The sequence below is a fragment of the Atractosteus spatula genome, chromosome 8 (assembly GCF_055471065.1).
Source record: "Atractosteus spatula isolate fAtrSpa1 chromosome 8, fAtrSpa1.hap1, whole genome shotgun sequence".
Classification (NCBI taxonomy): Eukaryota; Metazoa; Chordata; class Actinopteri; order Semionotiformes; family Lepisosteidae; genus Atractosteus; species Atractosteus spatula.
Window position 1 is genome coordinate 3,367,462 of NC_142713.1, and position 21,682 is coordinate 3,389,143.

General features: G+C 46.2%; 1 protein-coding gene across 2 annotated transcripts in view; it reads left to right on the top strand.

Annotated features, from left to right (window-relative positions):
- Positions 1-9,018, top strand: part of tbc1d30 (TBC1 domain family, member 30) — a 40,826-nt gene extending 31,808 nt beyond the window's left edge. Inside the window, exons 11-14 of one of the 2 annotated variants that reach the window (XM_088923116.1) lie at positions 1,355-1,494; positions 4,062-4,271; positions 5,149-5,208; positions 6,108-9,018. In XM_088923116.1, the coding sequence (XP_088779242.1) occupies positions 1,355-1,494; positions 4,062-4,271; positions 5,149-5,208; positions 6,108-6,883 (1,186 nt within the window). In that variant the 3' untranslated portion in view covers positions 6,884-9,018. The remainder of the gene's footprint in view (positions 1-1,354; positions 1,495-4,061; positions 4,272-5,148; positions 5,209-6,107) is intronic. The other variant, XM_088923117.1, reaches the window with a different exon arrangement.
- The last annotated feature ends 12,664 nt before the right edge of the window (positions 9,019-21,682 follow it).

Genomic DNA, 21,682 nt, shown 5'->3' on the forward strand with positions numbered 1-21,682 from the left:
ATTGACTGGTTCCAGGCTTCAGGCAATACTTCTGTACTCAACGAGTTATGGTTGTGTGGCACAAGTTTCCAAGCCAGATGGTTCAGGCCCATTCTTGGCTCCTTCAAAAATTAGCTGTAAGAAGTGTTAGATTCATTTAGCTACCTGCTACCAAATAAGCAAGAGCTGATTTACACACACTGTTCTTTTATGATCTCTGTCCCAGACTAAAGAGCCTACATTTATTTAAATTGTCTATTTACGGTGCTTCTTCAGGGACAAGAATTTACCCGAAGCAATTCCAGAACAGTAATGCATTTTTTGAACCATATGATGCAATTTATATTACACACTTATTTCCATGCTTGAGCTTTACACTGTACACAAGGTTGTGTAACATTGTGTGTCATTTTTAAAGTTTTGCCACACTGTGTGGATAAGGTTTTGGAGGAGTCCACAAAAACTAAAATCAAAATCTTTGTCAAATATCTGGTTCCTTGAGTTTATTTGTTAGGTGTCTGCCCAGTCCTGGACACACCTATCAGAGTCTTCTTACTCTGTCTTTACTGTTCCTGTAATGCTTGCCTGCAATTGCATCATCTGCAAACCTCAAACTACTAAAACTGGATTCTAGGTAGTCTAGAATTTACTCCGGAGGTGTGCAAAGATATAATAAAAGAAGACGTAATACAGTATATAGGGAATAGAACTTGTACAGATTATTAGAGAGTGACCTAATACTGTACAGATTCAAATGGGAAAGGTGTTATCTTGGGTAATGGTTGCTATGCAACAAAATGAAACCCTTTCCACTGTACCTGTCTCCTGTTTGTTTTGCAGGAGGTGAGATATGCTGTACTGTACAGCAGCATGCAAATATGTCTAATCTAGACAGGCCTTCCTGCGAATGTGCTGATACAGGCACGTATTTGAATAAAAACATGCCCCATTCATCCACACCCGACTATGAAACGGTTTGGAAATATTAGGACTGAAAGGAGCCACCAAGCAAAATCGTCCGCAAACTGCGAATAAAAACCCAACAGTTTTTACTTACGCCATCATCAGGAAAGTTTTTGACCCTGGGGTAAAAAAATAACACCCTCCCTTTCCTCTTCTTTCTTCCTGGCATTCTCCCCATCGCCTTGCCAAACGGAAGCTGAAACAGCAGAAAGTGTGCTTTGTAAATCTCCTGCAGACAGGCAGAAGCCTGCATTGCGTTTCCTGTTCCTGGACAGACCAGTTTTCTTGATGGACATGTAGTTACCATCCCTGATACACAGTGCCACCTAGTGGCGGACCTGAGTTAGTCCTCCACCCTACACGAGAGCATTCGGGGTGCGGTAAAACATTAAAGCTCTTTCCTTCCTTTCAGAAAACTGGGGAGGGGCCGGGACAGCGATGAAGAGATTGATATTGACGATGAGGACGCCCTGGTCAGTGCCATCGGATGCCTTGGGCCGCTCAGTGGACTTCTGGCTCCAGAGCTGCAGAGTTACCAGAAGCAGCTGAAAGGTGGGTCTGATCAGAGTTTTTCTTTGATCATTATTTAAACAGTGAGGAGTATGATGGCGTAACTGAGGACTCAGCTGGAACACAAACCAGCAGGCGTGTGGGTCACCAGCAGCAGGAGTGGAGTGGAACTGCACCTGCTATTTTTAGATTTTGGGGTTAGAAAGAACCAGCTTTGATGAGCCACGTTGAAAGTAAAAGGTACCCAGTAACTTTTAAAACCTCCAATTTCCATCACAAAAACAGACTAAAATTCCAGGTCTGCGCTGCGCCAGGCTCTGTGATTCAGAACGAGACCTCAAGACCTCCGGTTAGGTGAAGCGGCCCTGTGACTCTGTAGACAAGCAGGCTTGTGAATCCAGCTCTTCTAATCCAGCAGAAATATCGCTCTCGACTTCCAGACGGTTTGGCCAACAAATACTTCTTGTTAACTCTGCCTGCAGATCACGTTGCAACATTTCTGCGGTGAAATGTCTGCTGCACAACCTGAACTTATCCACTCGTCCATCACAGTCCCTCAGTCAGTACGGGGACTAGTGAGCAGGAAGGGCTGCAATTCGCTCCAACTCTGTCTCTAGCCCATGGCAAGACCAGGGGTTTGCGACAACATGAAGACTATCCAGTACTTTCACAAAATTCACGATTTTGTGCTCAATTTAAAACCTGTAAAGTTTTTTCCAGACCACGAGTGAATTTATTTTGCTGCCGAGATGTAGGCTCAGACCGGTTATTACAAGTTCCCCTTTAAGGAAGGTGTCCTGCTGGCACTGTTTGGCTCGAGCCCATGTCTTCACCGCCTCATCTCCTGCTAGCGAGCGCCGCTCGATTTCTGTTTCCTGCCCTTTGACTGACTTGCACAAAGACAGGATGTCTGCCGAGATGCCAGCTGGGGGGTTTTGGGGGAGGCTGGCTATTCTGATAAGTGCACTGTCCACGCTTTTAAAGGTAACGGGTAAAATAAAAAAGGCAGCTTTGAGGAAACATCGAGCACTGGCTAAGGACAGGCTAGGGTAATCCAAAACAGATTAAGGGGGCTAAGGAAGATCTCTGGGTCTTGACCGACAGTCCTGTTCGGCACTAGCAATTCAGTTTTCTGGTTAAATAATTAGGGCCGTGTGATATAAGCAGCTCCACCCTGTCCCAGAGCACCACTTACAACTTTAAAATTACCAATGAATTCTTGGAGATGCCAAAAACATGCAGTGCTACACAAAATACTTAAAAACCCAACTGAAATTGACTAATATAGTTCCCTTTTTTATTCCACCTTAAATAAAAGACCATTGAACCCTCTGCCTACATGCTGCTGAACTCCCTTCACTGGCTCAAGAGACCGAAAGAAAAATACTTGTTTGAACATGCCAGTAGTGGAGCCGTCTAGCTGGGATCACTGATAACACTTGCGACTACACTATTCCTAATCACGGCACTGAACTGATCTGAGCTTCATCCAGCAGAATGGCTGTCTTTAGGAAGTTTCCTAGGGGAACGTCTGGCCTGTTGTCAATTTGCCCAGCAGTTTCAGTTTTCCTGGCTGTAACATTCTTATTCTGTTTAATGCCTTGCGATGAGGAACGTGAAACCTGATCATCAATACCCTCTTTGCCGTAATGTGTACAGTGCATTTCACAACACGCATGTCCTACCTGGTATTTCTGACAGTTAAATTCGTGAAGTCTGCAATGTGGTACCATAAGTCCAAGCTTTGGTTTATGTGAACTGAGTTAAAACTCAAAGATGCGGCAGTAAGTGTTTTTTTTTCCCTCCCATCCTCAAAATACAAAAAAACGATCCGATTTTTTAAAGCAATAAATCCCAGTTAACGTTGTGTGACTGCAGCTGTTGTCGTTTCTCCTTTAGCAATGGCTGTTTGCCAAGCATGTTTCTGCTGCGTTATAATTCGAGGCTGCCTCAATGTCTGTCTGTTAGTCGTATTCGGGCTGTGGTTTTTATGTGGCATGTATGTCGTGTTTCAATTGGAAGCATCCAGAAAAATCCCGAAACAAATTCCCCCAATTTCTAGCTCTTAATTGGAGTATTCACTAGCACAGATTGGACAATCCTTGTGGGGTCTGCATGAAAATTCAGGTGCTAAGCACAAAACTAATCTCAACTCCCTCACGCTGAAATTACACAAGTTAAATTTGTTTTAAGGCTTGTGTGAGGAAGAAACAAAAAAGCCTTTGGCAGACAGGAGAAGCCACCATCTGGTACTGGGCTTGTAATTTGTGAGAAGCAAATTGGGCCAAGCTGATACCGGCAAGCCACGGGTGCAAGGCAGGGTACACCCTGGACGGGATGCCAGTCCATCACAGGGCACACAGAGCCACAGTGGGGTCAATGTTTCCCAGGAGACTTTGGACTGGGGGAGGAAAGCCACACAAATGCAGGGAGAACATGCAAACTCCACCCAGATAGCACTCCCAATGCACAGCAATGCTAACCACTGCGTCAATTTTGGAATCAAACCCAGGACCCCAGCGCTGCTGATGTCCGCCTGCCCCCTTTGTCCATTGTCTTGCCCTTGTCTTGTCTCGGCTGGCCGATGACGGTTGCGTTTCCCTGCCCAGACCACAAGGGGGAGCAGAGCCTGCGCTCCTGCGGGAACATCGCCGAGCTGAGCCCCGGCGCCGTGGACGCCAGCCGCAGCGAGTACCAGGCCACCTTCAACAGCATGATGATGGAGCGCATGACCACCGACATCAGCGCGCTGAAGAAGCAGTACATCCGCATCAAGAGGAGGCAGCAGCAGCAGGCCAGCCTGGTCTACATCAAGCCAGGTACCGGAGCTGGCAGCAGGGGGCTTTCTCTGAAAGCCTGAGCTGTCGCAGTGTTAGAGTGCTCCCCTTTAGAGCCTTCCAGCAAAACGTTTCAGAAGAGAAGAGGCTGTTCAGACCATCTGTCTCATTCTGCAGTTAATAGCCAATCGATTCCAGGGTAGCGTGGAGGGGCTGCTTGTTCCACGCCCCCGCCACTGTTGGTGTAAAGAAGTGCCTCCTGTCCTGATGGGAGGGTCTCATCCAGTCATTTACTCGAAAGGATCAGGGTAGTGTAGCTGGACAGCTTGTTCCACACCCCCACCACTGCTGGCGTAAAGAGGTGCCTACCGTCCTGATTGGAGGATCTCATCCAGCTGTTTACTTGAAAGGAATCAGGGCAGCACGGCTGTTCCATACACAGTACTGTACAGTTCGGTATGTTCATAATGTCAACGCCGAAGTGCCAGTTTGGATCATGTTGTTCTTAAACTGGGCAATTAAAGCAATTTAAAATATTATTGTTTTACCTGCAAGCCAAAACCAAGAAACAGAAAGGTCCCAATCACCCTGACTGTGTGTTTGTGCCTTTCTTGTGTTTTGGGGGCATTTTTAAACTGAATGTGATGATGTTAAGAGTTTGGCTTGCCACTTCTGTCTCTGTGTAGTTTACTGAGAGTGTAACAGATATGAAGCCAAGTGAATGACTCTTTCCCTGTCTAGACACTGAATAGAAGCAGTATATCCTCATTCCACATGATCCTTTGGTTTACGGAGGGAGATTTTTACCCATCAGGCCAATTGCTCGGACGCCGAGATGATCTGGCAGACAACGAGACCGAGCGAGAGGAAGCCTGGTCTTTTCCTGCAGCCCGTGATCATCTTTGTGTTTTATTCTCAGGCCCGGAAGTCGAATCAGATCCTGGGATCGCAACAGATCCCAGGAGCCAGATGAGCAATGGTACTGGCGGCTACTGTTTAACCTTTCTTGTTTGGTGCAAGGCTTCTTTCTGCTGGGACTTTGGGGGGGGGACGGGAACAGAAATCGTGCTTCGTCTAGAACGTGCAGTTCTCTCAAAGGATAACTGCTGTTCTCAGGAATGTAAGGTCCATCTACCAGGCAAAGAACCTGCAGAAGCAACAACAGGAAGCCAGACATTTTGTCTTGCCCTGCTACTGGTGCGTTGCATTTTAGGAATATTTGAGATTCCCTGAAACAAGGCTGCTTCTTAACGAAACGTTACAATCGTACAGAAGAGCGCAAGAGTGGACTCAAACGAGAGGGAAATCAGCCCCTTGCTCGTTTGGAAGTTGAGGGAATCGGAAAAATTGCATCCGGCTGTTTCTCCAAGGTTCCCTTCAGGAGCCTTGACCACCTGGCAAGGGAGGTTGTTCCCGTCACCCGCAACTCTTTGTGTAACGCAACATGTTCTGCTCTCTGTTCACAATGCATTCCCTTTCAGTTTCCAGCATCGGCGCTGTGCTTATTTAATCGCCACGTTTGCAAAACAAATCCCTTTTAATTCTTCTTGTTTCTAGACTGAAGAGATAATAACAACAACAATGATAATATAAACCTTTGATTGTAAGGCACATTTTCAAATCCAAGGATGCTGTCTGTATTATTATTATTTGTACAGCCAATGTATTAACCCTGTTCGTCTTCTATATATTCATAATAAAAATCAAAATGCGAAGCACACTGATTATTTCTCCCTGCAGCAAAGATGATGATTGTCTTTCAGCCAAGGGGTTTCTGAGTCAGTATAAGGGGAAGCAGGACTGTACCTCTGGTCGTGGTTGAGGGTGGGCTGTAGCTCGAGTCCTGTCGCTGACTGCTGTCTCTGTGCCTTTTCCCAGACAAGGGCCCGGCCACCAGCCTCCTCCCCTCCCAGATCCCCCAGTCGCCCGTCATGAACCACCTCCTGCTGGGGAAGAAGCTCAAGCCGAGCGAGAGGGGCTGCAGGAACGCCATCGTCCACGTGCCGGGCTCCGGGAGCCCCCCGACGCCCCAGGAGGACCTCAAGGCCAAGCTGAACTCCCCCTGGCGCACTCACGTCCGCGTGCACAGGAAGAACGTGGCCAGGGCGAAGGGCCAGCTGGGATACGGAGACACCCTCGGGCTCATCGAGGGCCGCGGTCCGACAGCGGAGGGGGAGCCGGGAGAGACCTCGCCGAAGAACGAGGAGGAGGAGGAGAAGGAGGAGGAGGAGGAGGAACGCAGGGCGGAGCAGAAGGTGGACGGCCAGTCCCCGGAGCCCGTTTTCCGGGACCCCAAGGCCAAAGCCGAACTCCAGGAGGTCCAGCAGCAGCTGTCCTCCCTGGGCTTGGAGCCCGGCGGCCCCGGCTCCCCCGAGCGAGAGGATCCCCCTCCCTGCAGGAGGAAAACCTCGGATTCCTCCAGCTCGGACAGCGGGGGCCCCGCCAAGCGGCCCCCGCTGGCCAGCGGCGGCGCCGCCCCCGCGCCCCCAGCCTTCTGCCCCTTCCCCAGCGTCAAGCCCCCCAGGAAGTCGGCGGCAGCCAGGAACTTGGGGCTGTACGGGCCCACGTCTCGCACCCCCACCGTGCACTTCCCCCAGCTGAGCAAGAGCGTCAACCGAGCGGCCAACGGCGCCGCTGGGCCCAAGATCCGGTGACCACGGACGCGTTGTTTGTTTCTGGTTTCCGAAGAGCTGTATCGCACCGCTCTCTCGCGCTCAGATTCACGTTTCGTGACCGATCGGCGTGCCACGTCTAGATCCTAGTCTTGGGGGGGGGGTGCATCATTCGTTGGGGTCCAACGAGATGGAAGATGGCCGAAGGGGGCGGACGGGGTGATGTGGCACAGGTGGAGACGTCGTTTTCCTCTGCTTTCTGGCAGCCTTGCACTTTCGAACACGGCGACAGTATGATGTATTTAAACAAGCTAAGAGTGTGCGCTTCCTCAAGAGACCAGTATGATCTGTACCGCCAAAAAAAAGGCCCTTGGTCTTGCAGGATAAATTGTAAAACTGAACACAGGTGCATCATGTTAGAGGAATATCTATGACTTTCGGTCTTGTAAATCCCTGGTGGTTGAGTAGCTCTTGGCTCTAGCTGCAGGGATTACAGTCAAACCTCTCACCCTCTGTGTTTTCATTAGGGCACGATGAAGTCAGGTTTGACCCCGGAGGTCTCCTGAAATATGTCAGAGTGCTTTTTAAACAAAGTACTCTGACAAAGGTTCAACATCACGGTCAAAAAATAAAAGGCCTTAGAAATCCGTTCACTGCTCACGTACTTTTTAGGGGAAATGGTTCTGCTTTAGGTCTTTGCCATTTCTTTATCATCTGGTGATGGAAACACTGGAGTAACATCTTAAGAATTATCCCCCCCCCGAGTAGAAATTGAAGATCGGCATTCGATGACGAAAAAGTGGTATCGTGTCATAATAAGAAATATCCTCCCAAGTCAAAGAGTGAAGATCAAAATTTAGCATGAGCGATTCAGCTCTGGAGTTCTCTTCTGAAGGATGTTTGAAATATGGAAATAGGAACTAGAAAGTGGAGATTCTCCACCTCCAAAAATTTTTTTTTTGTCCTATTCCCCATGCAGATTCTAGTCTGTCGTAAACCCATCTTAAGGCGCGTACCCGTGACCCTGTGAAGCAGGCCAGTTCTCTGAGCAAGGTTATACAGCCTGTGTGCCGCCAACCCATGTTTGAAGTCTTGCAGGGGACAGATGATGACACTTGGCACCCAAACTAGACTGAACGTGCCTCCTAATGAGCTACACGAACACCCAGGGGCTCAGGTCAGCGTGAACCTAACGCCAGCCTCTGATCAAGGGCCCGTTTTTCAGCTTGGGGCTTCGTCTGGTCCCAGGGGGACAAAGCCACGTGCTTTCAGGAGCACATGTTAGCACAATTCCTGAGCAGTGTGGCTCTCCAGCCTCGTTGAGGGGGATAACATCACTCCAAAACGAAGGCGGAAAGCCCAGTGGTTTATATGGCCGTGTGACAAGTTTTTTTTTTTTTTCCACCGTGAGTTTCATGCAAATGTAATCCGAATTCTCATGCTCTGCACCTAAAAAGTTTACCGACTTAGATCTAGAGCTGTAGAACTCTGTAGACACACACTTGCAGGGTCCTAACAGACCGAATGTTTACCATGTGTGGTTGCCTCTGAAAGTGTTTTGTTACTGTTTAAACTGACAGATGTTAATGTGTCACAAGAGATGCCTGTGGACTGTATTTCTCTCCAAGATATTCCGTTTTTTTTTTTGTTTTTGCGATTACAAATTAAGTTTCACCCCCTCCAGCTCGTGAGTTGTGGAAGAATTTGTTTTTCTGGAAGCTTTGAGCATGAAACGCCCGATTTCAGTTGAGTTAAAGGCACAGGACTGCAGGAGACAGTTTTTTCGAGCTGCCCCTTTTATTGTCTGCTTGGAAAATAAGACTTGGACAAGGAACTGTCGATAATGATGTCAATGTAGGGGGCTGCAGTGTTACCAGAGACATTTGTTCCGCCTCTCTTTGTGTTGTCATGGTAAAGTAAAAATTTTGGAGATGTATTGAATTTAAAATGGGTTAGAAACGAGTCATGAATTTCTAGAAAACCTTTAAAGATTAATTGCACTGTAAATCACAGGGAGTTTATTTTTGTTGCCTGTTAAGTTACTGGCCTATTTCAGTTCATTCCTGTTGTGAGGGGATGTGGTGTATTTGCAAGATTAAGAAGCACAGCTCATGAAACCTAAGCATGATACTGCACACTTGACACTGCAAGGAAAAGTCTATTAAAACAATAACCTTTATCTTTTGTTTCCAGTGATTTTTTTTTTTGGTTCTCTTGTGTACAATTCTTAAGAAAACAGTTACAATTAAGGCACCCCATGTGCAAAAACTGTTCTACCTCACCTTGTGTACCTCCTATCACAAGAAACGTTTCCCTTTGTCGTAGCTCTGTGAGAAGTTTGTGAAATGTGTGGGTTTTGTTTTGTTGAGTGTTATTTAAGCATTGTGCTTGCAACATAAAAGGTTGTCCCGATTTACTGAAGCATTATGTTATATGCCGGCAAAAAAAAGCCCTTAACGAGTATTTATGGATCTGTGCTAATTATGTGGGATCTCACAGGTACAGAGTTTTGCGTTCTCTTCTTCTGGTCTCCACGGCAACTGAGACCAAAAGCGTGCCCTTAGTCAGCATCTTGCTTTGGGTGACACCTTTGGGTGGTGTTTTCGCTTCTTACTGAATTTCGTGATTCTTCATCCCTAAAGAAATGCTTCAGCAGCTCTCCACCGGTATGACCAGAGGTGGAAATACTGTACCTTTGATTCAGTGACCCCTGTTTAAGCCCGTCTTTGTGTAGTGTCTCTTCTGCATCTCAACCCTCAACCTGGACATGTTGTCCATAGATACCCACCCAATACAATTTTTGTAATAATACGAAGAACAAACTTCCACACAGCCAGTGCTTGACAAAAGCCCTTTGATGTGGAAGTATTCTGCTTATATGAACACTCCTGGTCCTGTCTACAAGGTTAGACAGAGAACTGAAAGGTATGGACATCCATTCATTTTGAGTCATCTGGAGCTCAGCAGGACAGAAACCCTGAAGATCCTATTGCTTAGTGGCATCAGGTGCGAGTTATCTAATCCTTTGAATGTGACTCTACATTTTTATCCAAGACGAATTTATCATCCAATATTTCTAGTCTTGTATTTCCATGAAAATGTTGATAAGAGCTCCTGTCTCTTCTCTAACCTGAGTTTCCCCCCACGCGTAGAGTCTGTAATAAACTGCTGCGAGAGAGACTAGACTCTAGAGATCTGCCTCCATCTCAGGTTGGTTTTACTTTGTCTGATCAGCGAAGTTGATCTTTCAGATTTCTATTTTTGGGGTTTTGGTATTGGTTTTAAAAACAAAAGGAAAGGCATTACTGCTGAGTTTCGTATGACATTCTTGTTAGGAACCTTGAATGGGGATCATGGTGTGGTCACTCATAATTTGACTTGGGAGATTTTATGAGTAAATAAGCATTCACATGATATTTTTCCATATTTTTTTGTAAGTGGCATGCTGGATAGGTTATCCAGAGTTTCTAAACTGTCCGTGTGACTTGTGTCTCAGTGGGTCTGGTCTGCAATAACTCTTAGCCAGGAATTTCATTTGGGACACCTGCTGTAATTCCCATGTGTACCAGCAGAGGGGAGCAATGCTCTTCAGACTCTTCACTAATGGTGCCTCGTGTAGTAGCATACCATGAGTGCTCGTGATAAATCCATTCATTTTCTATCCGCTTCTCCCACTACAAGGTCAAGCAGAGGAGCCCGAGTCTATCCCAGCAAGCAATGGGCAAAAGGCAGGATAGACTCGGCACGGGACAGGCAGTGATTTATTTAAGAAAAGCTGTATGAACGAGAGGAAGGAGAGCTGGTGAGGCCCCAGAGTGTGATCAGTGCAGTCAGGTTGCCTCCAGTCAGTGTCAGTGGAGATCTGCAGAGTCTAGCCTCTCCTGCCCAAATCCTAAGCTCACCCTGCTCGGTCCTCCCCTTCAACGGTTGAAATGTACCCGTGCGCTAAACCCGCTAGCCGCGAGTCTAGGAGGGGGGAGGTGGGCGGTCACAGACGTCCTGAAATAATCCAGGACCACCAAAAGGATAGTGCAAAAAGTGTCTGGTTGCTAACAGTGCTCTTGTGCAAGAACAATATTTACAAAATCTTAAAAAAAAAAATGTTAAAACAAAAAAAAAAAGTAAAGAGCAGATTCTCCAAGGGATTTCCTACGAGCAGTTTCAAAACACCAGAGCTGGAATCTCCCAGGTGGAGTAAGGACATGCAGGCCAGGTTACACCATCTAGACTAAGACAGGACTGACAGCTGCACCCGGAGGTAAAAAGCTCTCACCCCCAAGCTCCTCGTGAGGGACAGAGAAGACTCCGTCTAAACCAGAGGAGAGTCGGAGTCGGTAATCTGACACAGCACAGTGGAATGAACAGGCAACGCCAACAACAGCTAATACAACACATAGACAAAACGCTCATATAGAGATGAAATTATCAGTAGCTAATTACAATTTCCACAGTATGAATCTAAAGATATTGCTATTACCATGGTTATTTATTTTATTTTAGCTTATTTTTCTGCATGACTGCACCACCCTCCCTGTCCTTCATCAGGGTGGCCTACTCAAAACTTTTACTCATTGCTCGAGAGCTTTTTGCTCCTTTTGGGTGTTTTTCTTTCCTGAATTTCAACGGGTCAAATCCCCTCTTCACCGGTGACCAATCTGCTCTCACTCTGATCGCTTTTGCAAGACTGTGGTAAAAACATCACAAATCTGTATGCTTTGTCTAAAAACACTACACGAATTGAGTGACAAGTTCTTTTGTTGCAGAGCATCCGAAGGGCATAGAAAACAGCACTCAGGAGTAAAGGTGGGCTACAGAGCACATCAGAAAGTCTTTGTTTGCATGAAACATAATGAACGAATGCAATGGTATTAGGAGCACCAGTGTTGCTTCCTTGCATCGCTAGAGCCCTGGGTTCAATTTCTGGGGTGCTGTCTGTTTGGAGTTTGCATGTTCTCCCTGTGTTCACAAGGGTTTTCCTCCAGGTGCTCTGGTTTCATCCTACAGTCCAAAGACATGCTGGTGAATGGATTCGTTTCTGGGAAAATAGGTGTGTCCGTCCGTCCGTCCGTCCATCCGTCCGTCCTGTGATGGACTGGCCCTGGTGGGTGGGTGGGTGTGTCCTGTGATGGACTGGTGGCCCATCCAGGGTGTAGCCTGCCTTGTGCCCGTTGCTCCCTGGTGACCCTGTATTGGATGAATGTAATGGTGATAATACTGTGCTGAAGTGAAAGTGAAACCAGGGCAGAACCAGACCAATGCGGGGTTTGGGGGGGGTGTGTTGGTGGTTAGCACCACTACCTTTGGTCCTGGGTTCGATTCTAAACTTAGGGCACCTTCTGTGTGGAATCTGTGTGTTTTGAGTGGTTTGCTTTCCTCCCATGTTCCAAGAATACTGCCTTTCAGTATTCTTGGAACTAATATTAATACTGCCTTATTCAATATTAATTGGTAGGTTCTCCACTGACCCTGCGTCAGTGTAGGTGCACCCTGCGAAGATTTGAAAGACAGGTACTGTATGTCATTCATGGCACAATCCCACAGTGCTTCCAGGAAAAAAGCTCCAGGGGGTGACGTCATTCTGATCAGGCACGGGTGATCAGATCGCGAGACAATAACCTCACACGAAGTGCCTGAAAGAGTAACTTTTGCATTGCTGTAGCGCCTCGGCTCAAGACAACTCCTAATAATAACTACAACTGAAAACGCCGTTCGATGATGAAAGGAGAGGTGGCTCTGCCCAAAAAAATCGCGCTTGAAGTAGGAGAGAGATGGAATAAAAACACATGTGACTGACATCTTGTTTAGAGAAAGGCTCTCTTTCCCCAACCCTCCCTGGCAGACACATGAGGTGGAACTTCAGGGATTCATGCAGGCACATGCCGAAAGAATGTAAACTCTTCTGCGGGGCAAATAACTTGTGTTTAACGTTGAAAATTCCCAGAAACAAACTTCGTTAAGAAATTAATGACACATGCCTGTGGATGTTTGCAAGCATGATTTAAGCTCAACAGTGTAAAATAGCCACGCGGAATGCTGGGAAGACATTTTAATTACAGTGCCCAACAATTTGAGCTAACAGGTCATTCGTGGGGTCCAGAAACGTTTCGTTTCTGAACACAAGGTGGGGCTGGACCTCTTTCACGATGTCGTTTTTCCCTCACATAAGGACCACAAAAGACTTTAAAAGGCTGTGTCAACTTTGGCAACACACTCCAAACAGTACTGTTCATTGCAGTGTTGGACAGGAATCCGGGTCCAAGTTGCCACAACTAAACATGCATTTTACATCAAATAGAAGGGGTATTGGCAGTAAATGCTTCAGAAAGACACTAGTCTCCAGAGTAAATGAAGAACTTCAACACAGCCAATGTTGTACTGAAAACAAAATGTTTTTTTTTCCCCCAGTTATAGAACAGGCTTATAGTTGTAAACAAGGTGTCAATAATAATTAAGTTTTAGTTAAAGAATGTTTTGAATTCTGACTTGGTTGAGAGGGTTTGTGCGCAATTGTTCCCCAAAACAACTTTTATATCGCCGACGGTGCAGTATTCTCTCGGATAATCAAGAAAATCAGGAAAGCCTTTAACAGGGCCGAAGCCGTGTTCGAGGTGGGTGATATTTCATTTCCATAATACAGAGTGGACAATCCATTCATCCATTTATAATAATAATTGCTTACACTTATACAGCGCTTTTCTGGACACTCTACTCAAAGCGCTTTACAGGTAATAGGGATCCCCTCCACCACCACCAATGTGCAGCCCCACCTGATTGATGTGAAGGTAGACATAGTGCCCCAGAACGCTCACCACACATCAGCTCTCAGTGGGGAGGAGAGCAGAGTAATGAAGTCATCCGAAGGACAGTGCCTGTTTACAGTATAGTGTCCCCATCACTATACTGGGGCATTAGGACCCACATGGACCACAGGGTGAGCACCCCCTGCTGGCCCTACTGACACCTCTTCCAGCAGCAACCTTAGTACCCATCCAGGTACTGGCCAGGCTCACACCTGCTGAGCTTCAGTGGGGTTGCCAGTTGTGAGTTGCAGGGTGATATGGCTGCTGGTTATTTACTAACCAATTCTTCCAATTCAGGGTCCTGGGGGAGCCCGAGCCTATCCCAGCATGCAACGGGCATGAGGCAGGGTACACCTTGGATGGGACGCCAGACCATCGCAAGACAGGACACTGGACAATCCCAGTACGGACTCCTACAGATGAGGCTTAAATGGTACAACTGGATAAGACCTGGTGGAAATGGTTAATGCAGGAATAATGCATAGCCTCATTGAGGGTGAAGGGTACAGTGATGAGACAATATCGCCGTTTTAATCGTCCTTGTCGCACTTCTTTAGCTTGATAATGGTGAATATCTTGGTTCAGGAGTCAGGGAATGAGACACACCTCAGAAAAAGAAGCAAGGAACACTGACAGAGCAGGAGAAGACAACACAAACTAGGACAAGGGCCTGTAGATAGTAAGGAACAGCAAGGCCAGGCCACGCGAGAGCAAATCTAACAGCCGCCATGTCACCCTGCAACTCACAACTGGCAGCTCACTGAAGCTCAGCAGGTGTGAGCCTGGCCAGTACCTGGATGGGAGACTTCCTGGGAAAAACTAAGGTTGCTGCTGGGAGAGGTGTTAGTGGGGCCAGCAGGGGGCGCTCACCCTGCGGTCTGTGTGGGTCCTAATGTCCCAGTATAGTGACACTAGACTGTAAGCAGGAGCCGTCCTTCGGATGAGACGTAAAACCGAGGTCCCGACTCCCCAGGGCGTTTCTCGTAAAGAGTAAGGGTGTAACCCCGGTGTCCTGGCCAAAATTATCCCATTGGCCCTTATCAGTCATGGCCTCCTAATAATCCCCATCTATGAATTGGCTTCATCACTCTGGTCTCCTCCCCACTGAGAGCTGGTGTGTGGGGAGCGTTCTGGCGCACTATGGCTGCCGTCGCATCATCCAGGTGGGGCTGCACATTGGTGGTGGTGGTGGGATTCCCCATTAACTGTAAAGCGCTTTGAGTGGAGTGGCCAGAAAAGCGCTATATAAGTGTAAGCAATTAATTTAAAAATCACAATTAAAAATCAACAGCAGTGGTCAGACTGGGTGTGACCGCTCCGTTAGAAAACATTACCAGAGGAAGAAAGCACTCCAGCCAAGCAGAAATCACCAAGATGAAAAGGAAAGGAGCTCAACGCTCAGTCAAACACACCTGGGAGATTGCCGAGATTTCAGAAATATGAAAAACAAGTATTTGCGTGGGCTCAAACTGACTAACCCCGTCTTTTCAGGTCCCACGACGGTCAGAGGGCATTACAGAAAGTGTGAAAGACTAAGCCATGAGAGAAGAACTATACAATTAGCTTATGTATTAACTGGCTGTTTTGTTTTTCATCCAAAAAAGTTCTTAGAGCCCCAAAAAGAAAAGCACATACTGTACAAGAGTAATCCAGCTGTCAGGGACTGGTGCTCTGTACGCTGCAGATATACTTAAGTCCCCACATCTGTGAGCAACGTGCCACATGTTACAAGCAGTTAAACCTAAAACTTAGGAGCCATAAACATGGAGCCTAATGGTTGATTGACTGTGGCTGACTCAAATGTCTTTAATTCCAAAGCCCCACAAGGAAAGAATGTGCTAAATCAGTAATAGACGTCTTAATTCTGAGGCTTCAGTTCAAACAGATCTTAATGACCTAGGTGCATTTTAGCCCAGTTTAGGTTGATTAATGCTATCAAAACAGTGGGTGATGTTTTTTTTTCCCAATTAATCACAGCCACTGATGTTGTTGTGGTTTTTTTCTGGAGGCTGTATGCTAAAACTTACAAATATTCAGACGTCTCACAGAAAAGACTATTAAGACATAGCAAGTGAATCCGTTTCTGTGGTTAATACAGAACACTGCTAATTTGCCTGAAACTCCAGGCTCCAGGTTGGACAGAACATTGAATCTTGGAGTTAACACATGCATCTCTCCTCAACATCTGAAAACATCACCTCTGTGCTCAGGTCCCTGCGTTGGCTACCAGTCACTTTTTTAACTGAAGCAGACATCATAACTTCACAAGGTGTTCACAGAGGTGCTTATTTCAGAGGTTCACAATCATTATATATGACCGCAGGTTTTGTCCTTAAGTTGTGCTCCATATTTGTTGGAATTCCTTATCTCAGATTCTTTCAAACCTGAACTAAAGAATGTTTAATCACCTGTTGTCCTTCTAAATGAAAGTAAACTCTACCTTTTCTGGAATTACCTGAAAAAATGCTGGAAGAGGTTTTAGTGGGTCCAGCAGGGGGCGCTCACCCTGCAGTCTGTGTGGGCCCTAATGCCCCAGTATCGTGATGGGGACACTATACTATAAAAAGGCGCCATCCTTCAGATGAGATGTAAAACCAAGGCCCTGACTCTCTGTGGTCATAAAAAATCCTAGGGCGTTTTTCGAAAAGAGTAAGGGTGTTACCCCAGTGTCCTGACCAAATTTCCCCCTGGCCTTTACCAATCATGGCCTCCTAATAATCCCCATCTATGAATTGGCTTCATCCCTTTGCTCTCCTCCCCACTGAGAGCTGGTGTGTGGGGAGCGTTCTGGCGCACTATGGCTGCCGTCGCATCATCCAGGTGGGGCTGCACACTGTTGGTGGTGGAGGGGATCCCCATTACCTGTAAAGCACTTTGAGTGGAGTGTCCAGAAAAGTGCTATATAAGTGTAAGCAATTATTAATTTGCGTACTTAATCTTCTCTTGCGTTGTCTGGAATGATTACTGCTGTGTTTGCAGGTACCTCTTTAGTCATGACTGAAGAACATTTTAGTGATGTGAAAAAATGATGTACAGTTGAATAGTTAGAATATGATGTTGTAATATAATAATGTACTGGAGTTATGACAATGATCACAACGGTAAGGGGGTGGCATGGTGGCACAGTGGTTGGCACGGCTGCTTTGCAACATTGGGACTCTGGGTTCAACCCAGACCTGGGGTGCTGTCTGTGTGGAGTTTGCATATTCTCCCTGTGTTCATGTGGATTTTCTCTGGGGTGCTTACCTCGCAAAAACCTTGCTGGCAGGTTAAGTGGCTTCTGAGAAGTCTGGCCCTGTGATGGTCAGGCCATGGTGTGAGTGTCTGCCCTGTAATGGACTGGCATCCCATCCAGGGTGTACCCTGCCTTGCACCTGTTGCCTGCTGGGATTGCTTGCCCCTGCGTCCCTGAACTGGATTAAGAGGTTAGAAAATGGGCAGATGGGTGGACGTATACTGTACAAAGCTCAGTAAGACACCCAAATTAAAATGAAGGGCTACTGTGCAGGTTTCAGTAGACCAGAACAAAAAGAAAACAGTCCGCGAGGTTTTGTAATCTTGACGGCTTTGTTCTCTGAAGCCTCAACATGCTCGGGGCGATGTGTGGTTTAACTCACTTTCAGAGCTCCCGAGCAAGCACCTACTTGTACAAGATAGACAAGTCTTCCAATTATCAGCTTAGAATGTGAAATCAGTGGTATTTTATCCACTAATTAGAGGTTATGGAATTTACGCACAAAGACAATTTGTAGACAATTTCTGCACGGTACTTTAAGCGGGTAAAAAAAAAAAGTAATGGAAACTAACCAAGGTTGGGTTTGCATTTGGGAACAACGACCGTAGTTATTGTCTTCGTTCTGAATCTTTGGTCTGATCTTCCTTTCTCTTCTTTAAGCTTGTCATTACTTTCACCCTTTTACTCGCTGTTGCTCATAGCGTGTTGCAGCCAGGTACACAGCAGACTCACTGCAAACCGGAAGATGAAACTAGAGAGTGGGAAAGGAGCACAGGAAACTTCTGATTTGCTCTTAAAGTAAATTAACCGAACTTGGCACAAGCAGGCATTAAATAATTAAAACCTATGAGCTGAACAGTTAAATGGCCACATCTTCATTGATTTTGTGTTGTAGCAAGAAAGACCAGACCAAATTTGACTGTAAAGAGACCAGACTTCTCCTCTGTTAAATGCTTTGTTTCTCTTTTTATCACAAGGGCTGGTTTTTATCTTCTGCCCGGCAATTTGTACTGAGAGTTGACATCTAATGCAACAAAATGCTATCCTTTTCCCACATCATAAAAGCAGTCTCCATGCTGGGGACTTATTTATTGTAGCTACTCTCAAAAGAGAAGCTGAAGTGTGATGAAGTGTGTGTCAGTTGGGGAATAATACAGTCAGAATGTTATTTAATAAGATATGTCTCATTTGTACCTTTGTTTAATATGACCACCGCATTACTGACGGCAGTGGGCCTGCCTCACCAGTAAAACAAACCGCATCAAATAAATTAAATATTTACCAGTTGCTTGGAGGAACATTATGCAATGTTATATTTAAGATCAACCTATCTGTTAGAGGTTACAAATTTTCCCCAGACTAAAGTTAAATGTTACACCTTTTTTAATGGATTATTAATATTAAAGGGAGCGCTGAAGGAACAGGGAGATTATAGTCACATTTAACAAAGGCAAAAGTGCAGTCGGGGGGTGGGATGGTGGCTGAGATGAATTCGTCCATTTTTAAACTGCTTTATCAAATAATAATAATAATAATAATAATTGCTTACAATTATATAGCGCTTTTCTGGACTCTCCACTCAAAGCGCTTTACAGGTAATGGGGATCCCCTCCACCACCACCACCAGTGTGCAGCCCCACCTGGATGATGCGACGGCAGCCATAGTGTGCCAGAACGCTCACCACACACCAGCTCTCAGTGGGGAGGAGAGCAGAGTGATGAAGCCAGTTCAGAGAGGGGGGTTATTAGGAGACCATGATTGGTAAGGGCCAAAGGGACATTTGGCCAGGACACCGGGGTTACTCTTTTCGAGAGACGCCCTGGGATTTTTTAATGACCACAGAGAGTCAGGACCTCGGTTTTACGTCTCATCCGAAGGACGGCGCCTTTTTACAGTATAGTATCCTCGTCACTATACTGGGGCATGAGGACCCACACAGACCGCAGGGTGAGCGCCCCCTGCTGGCCCCACTAACACCTCTCCCAGCAGCAGCCTCAGCTTTCCCAGAAGTCTCCCCTCCAGGTACTGACCAGGCTCACAACTGCTGGGCTCCAGTGGGGCTGCCATCTGGGAGCTGCAGAGTTGCATCTTCAAGGCTGTGAGGCCCACTTAAATCTTAATCTGTTCCCGCAAGCAATGAGTGCAAGGAACTGTATATACTGGATGGGATCACAGTCCATTACAGGGCACAATTTTCCCAGAAGCCAATTAACTTGGCAGGATGTTTCCTGTGGGAGGAAACCCATGTGAACACAGGGAGAGCATGCAAACTCCACACAGGCAGCACCCCAGGTCCAGAATTGAGCCCAAGGCCCAATGTTGAGGGACAGCAATGCTGACCACTGCACCACCCATTAATGATTATTAATTAAAAAATATTTCAGTCTTGATCGCTACACTACAGTAGGAAGGAAACCTCCTGACCTGAAAGTAATGTGATCTAACTTCTGATCTCTACAGAGAGAGGCTGACATGGGGACTAATAATTAATTCAGCTGTTAGATCATTCAAGGAAACTCTTCACTGTCAGCAGCAATGTGTTTCAAGACAACAAACAAACATTTATTTTCGTGCAGTACAAAGTGGTCTTTAAACCTTACACCTTACAGTATGCAAACCTTCATCTTGATCTTAACCCGGAGGAACTCCAACAGCCTGACTACATCTGTGGTAACTGTCAGTCACAGAATCCATATCTTACTTAAAAAAGTGGGATATCTGAGGCTGAGAGAAATCCTTGGATCTATTAACTACTAGTAACCAAGCAAGCTAAAGGAACTGAATGGTTTCCTCTCGTTTATAACCTTTCTCATGTTCTAAACACATATACTGACCCTTGACCTACTGAACTTCTCATACAGAGCAGTGTGGGATATAGAGTACTTCATATTTTGTCTCCTGGTAATGAAATTCTGTTATGTTACGTTCTGTTATGTCTTCTTCCTCATGTACATATAAGAAAATGACAGCTATGCAAGAACTATGACCTGTAATATCTATTTATAATCTCATAAGTAAGTAATGAAAAAGGCTGAGTTTGGAAAAGAATTCAGAAGCTTTGGGTCACATGCAGTTCATTGCAGCTGTGTCTGAAATCTTTAGTGTGATTGAACGTCGAGGCATGCCGGGGGGGGGGGGGGGTCTGATGGGTGTCCTCTCTTTCTCTAACGTCTGAGAGTGGATTCAGGACTTTGGATATGTTTCTGCTGGGTTCTGCCTGTTACACACATCCCTTAGGGAGACCTGGGCATTTCTCGGTCTTGATCAGCGCCAATCACGTCACTCATCAATGCAGGGACGCTGTTGACTTCACAGGCTAGCAGTTTCAGCAGCTGTAGGGAGGGTCCCAAGACAGGACTGCAGACACCCGAAGAGCCATCAACTGTAAAACTTGCTTAAAAATGCTCGCTTTGAAGCTGAAATTTAGTTGTTTTTTTTTCCCTGACAAACAATTTTAAAAAAAGATCAGCAAAGCCATGAAGGATAACCGTACTGCAGGAAAGGTCTGTGCTGTGAGGTTGTAGGTGTCCCCAGGTCTGTATCAGATTCCCTGTGCTGCATCGGGACTTGACGGCTTGACTGGGTGTCGACCTGGTCCTGTCAGTCAGATCCTCTCTGGGTAATAGAGTTCACAGAGTGTTTTGCTGTGTTTGACCAGCAACGGCTATATCATGTCCAGCCAGCAGAGTGATACGTACCTCTGGAACGCACTGGCGAGCTGGCTAAGACGTCAGCCCTTGTGAATGAATGAACGAAAGTGGTCTATTCAGAGCCAATTTACCCACTTTGTCACATAACTGGATCGCACTCCTTCTATGACAGACGGGTTTTTGCATTGAAAGCAACTGTCCCTGCCTCCTTTACCTCTACCTCAGGAACACGTCTTCTTTAATAGGAAAAAACACATAACAAAATCACGGAAGAAAATTCACTGAGCAGCACCAAATTATGTTTCAGGTTACCGCAACTGGTTTTTGAGATGGGGGGGGAATTGTATGGTTGTACTAAATCCTAATCAGATTTGGTCTCCACCACCACCAGTGTGCAGCCCCACCTGGATGATGCCCCAGTCCTCTCCCCACACACCAGCACTCAGTGGGGAGGAGAGCAGAGGGATGAAGCCAGTTCAGAGATGGGGGTTATAAGGAGGCCATGACTGGTAAAGGCCAGGGGGGAAATTTGGCCAGGACACCAGAGTATCACCCCTATTCTTTTTGAGAAATGTCTTGGGATTTTTTAATGACCATGGATCTTAATTTTACATCTAATCTAAAGGATGGCATCTTTTCTTACAGTATAGTCTTCCCATCACAATGCCTGTGTTGGCATTGTGCCCCCTGCTGGCCCCACTCACACCTCTCCCAGCAGCAGCCTCAGCTCTCCCAGGAGTCTCCCCTCCAGGTACTGGCCAGGCTCACACCTGCTGAACTCCAGTTGGCTGCCAGTGGAGAGTTGCATGGTGATATACCATAGGTGCTGTTCTTTTTACTCTTCTCTTGTGAGAACCAGTGTTTTTTATAGTTAAGGAATTTTTTTTAAGTTTCTTAGCTGTATTTCAAGACAATCATCCCGCTGTCCTAAAAACCGTCACCATACAAAGCAGATCATACTGTTTCACCACTACAAGACCGCCCCTCATTCTGTTGTCTGCTAGTGGGAGTTTTGTTCTTAACGACCGGAATTTTTAATATCCTGTTTAAAATGGCTATTGCTGTTTTTGTCTCATGTGTGCCTGACTTCAGACGTGTGAATGAAGATTTCAACATCTGATTTTAATCGAGGTAGTCCATTGAAAGATTTAGCCT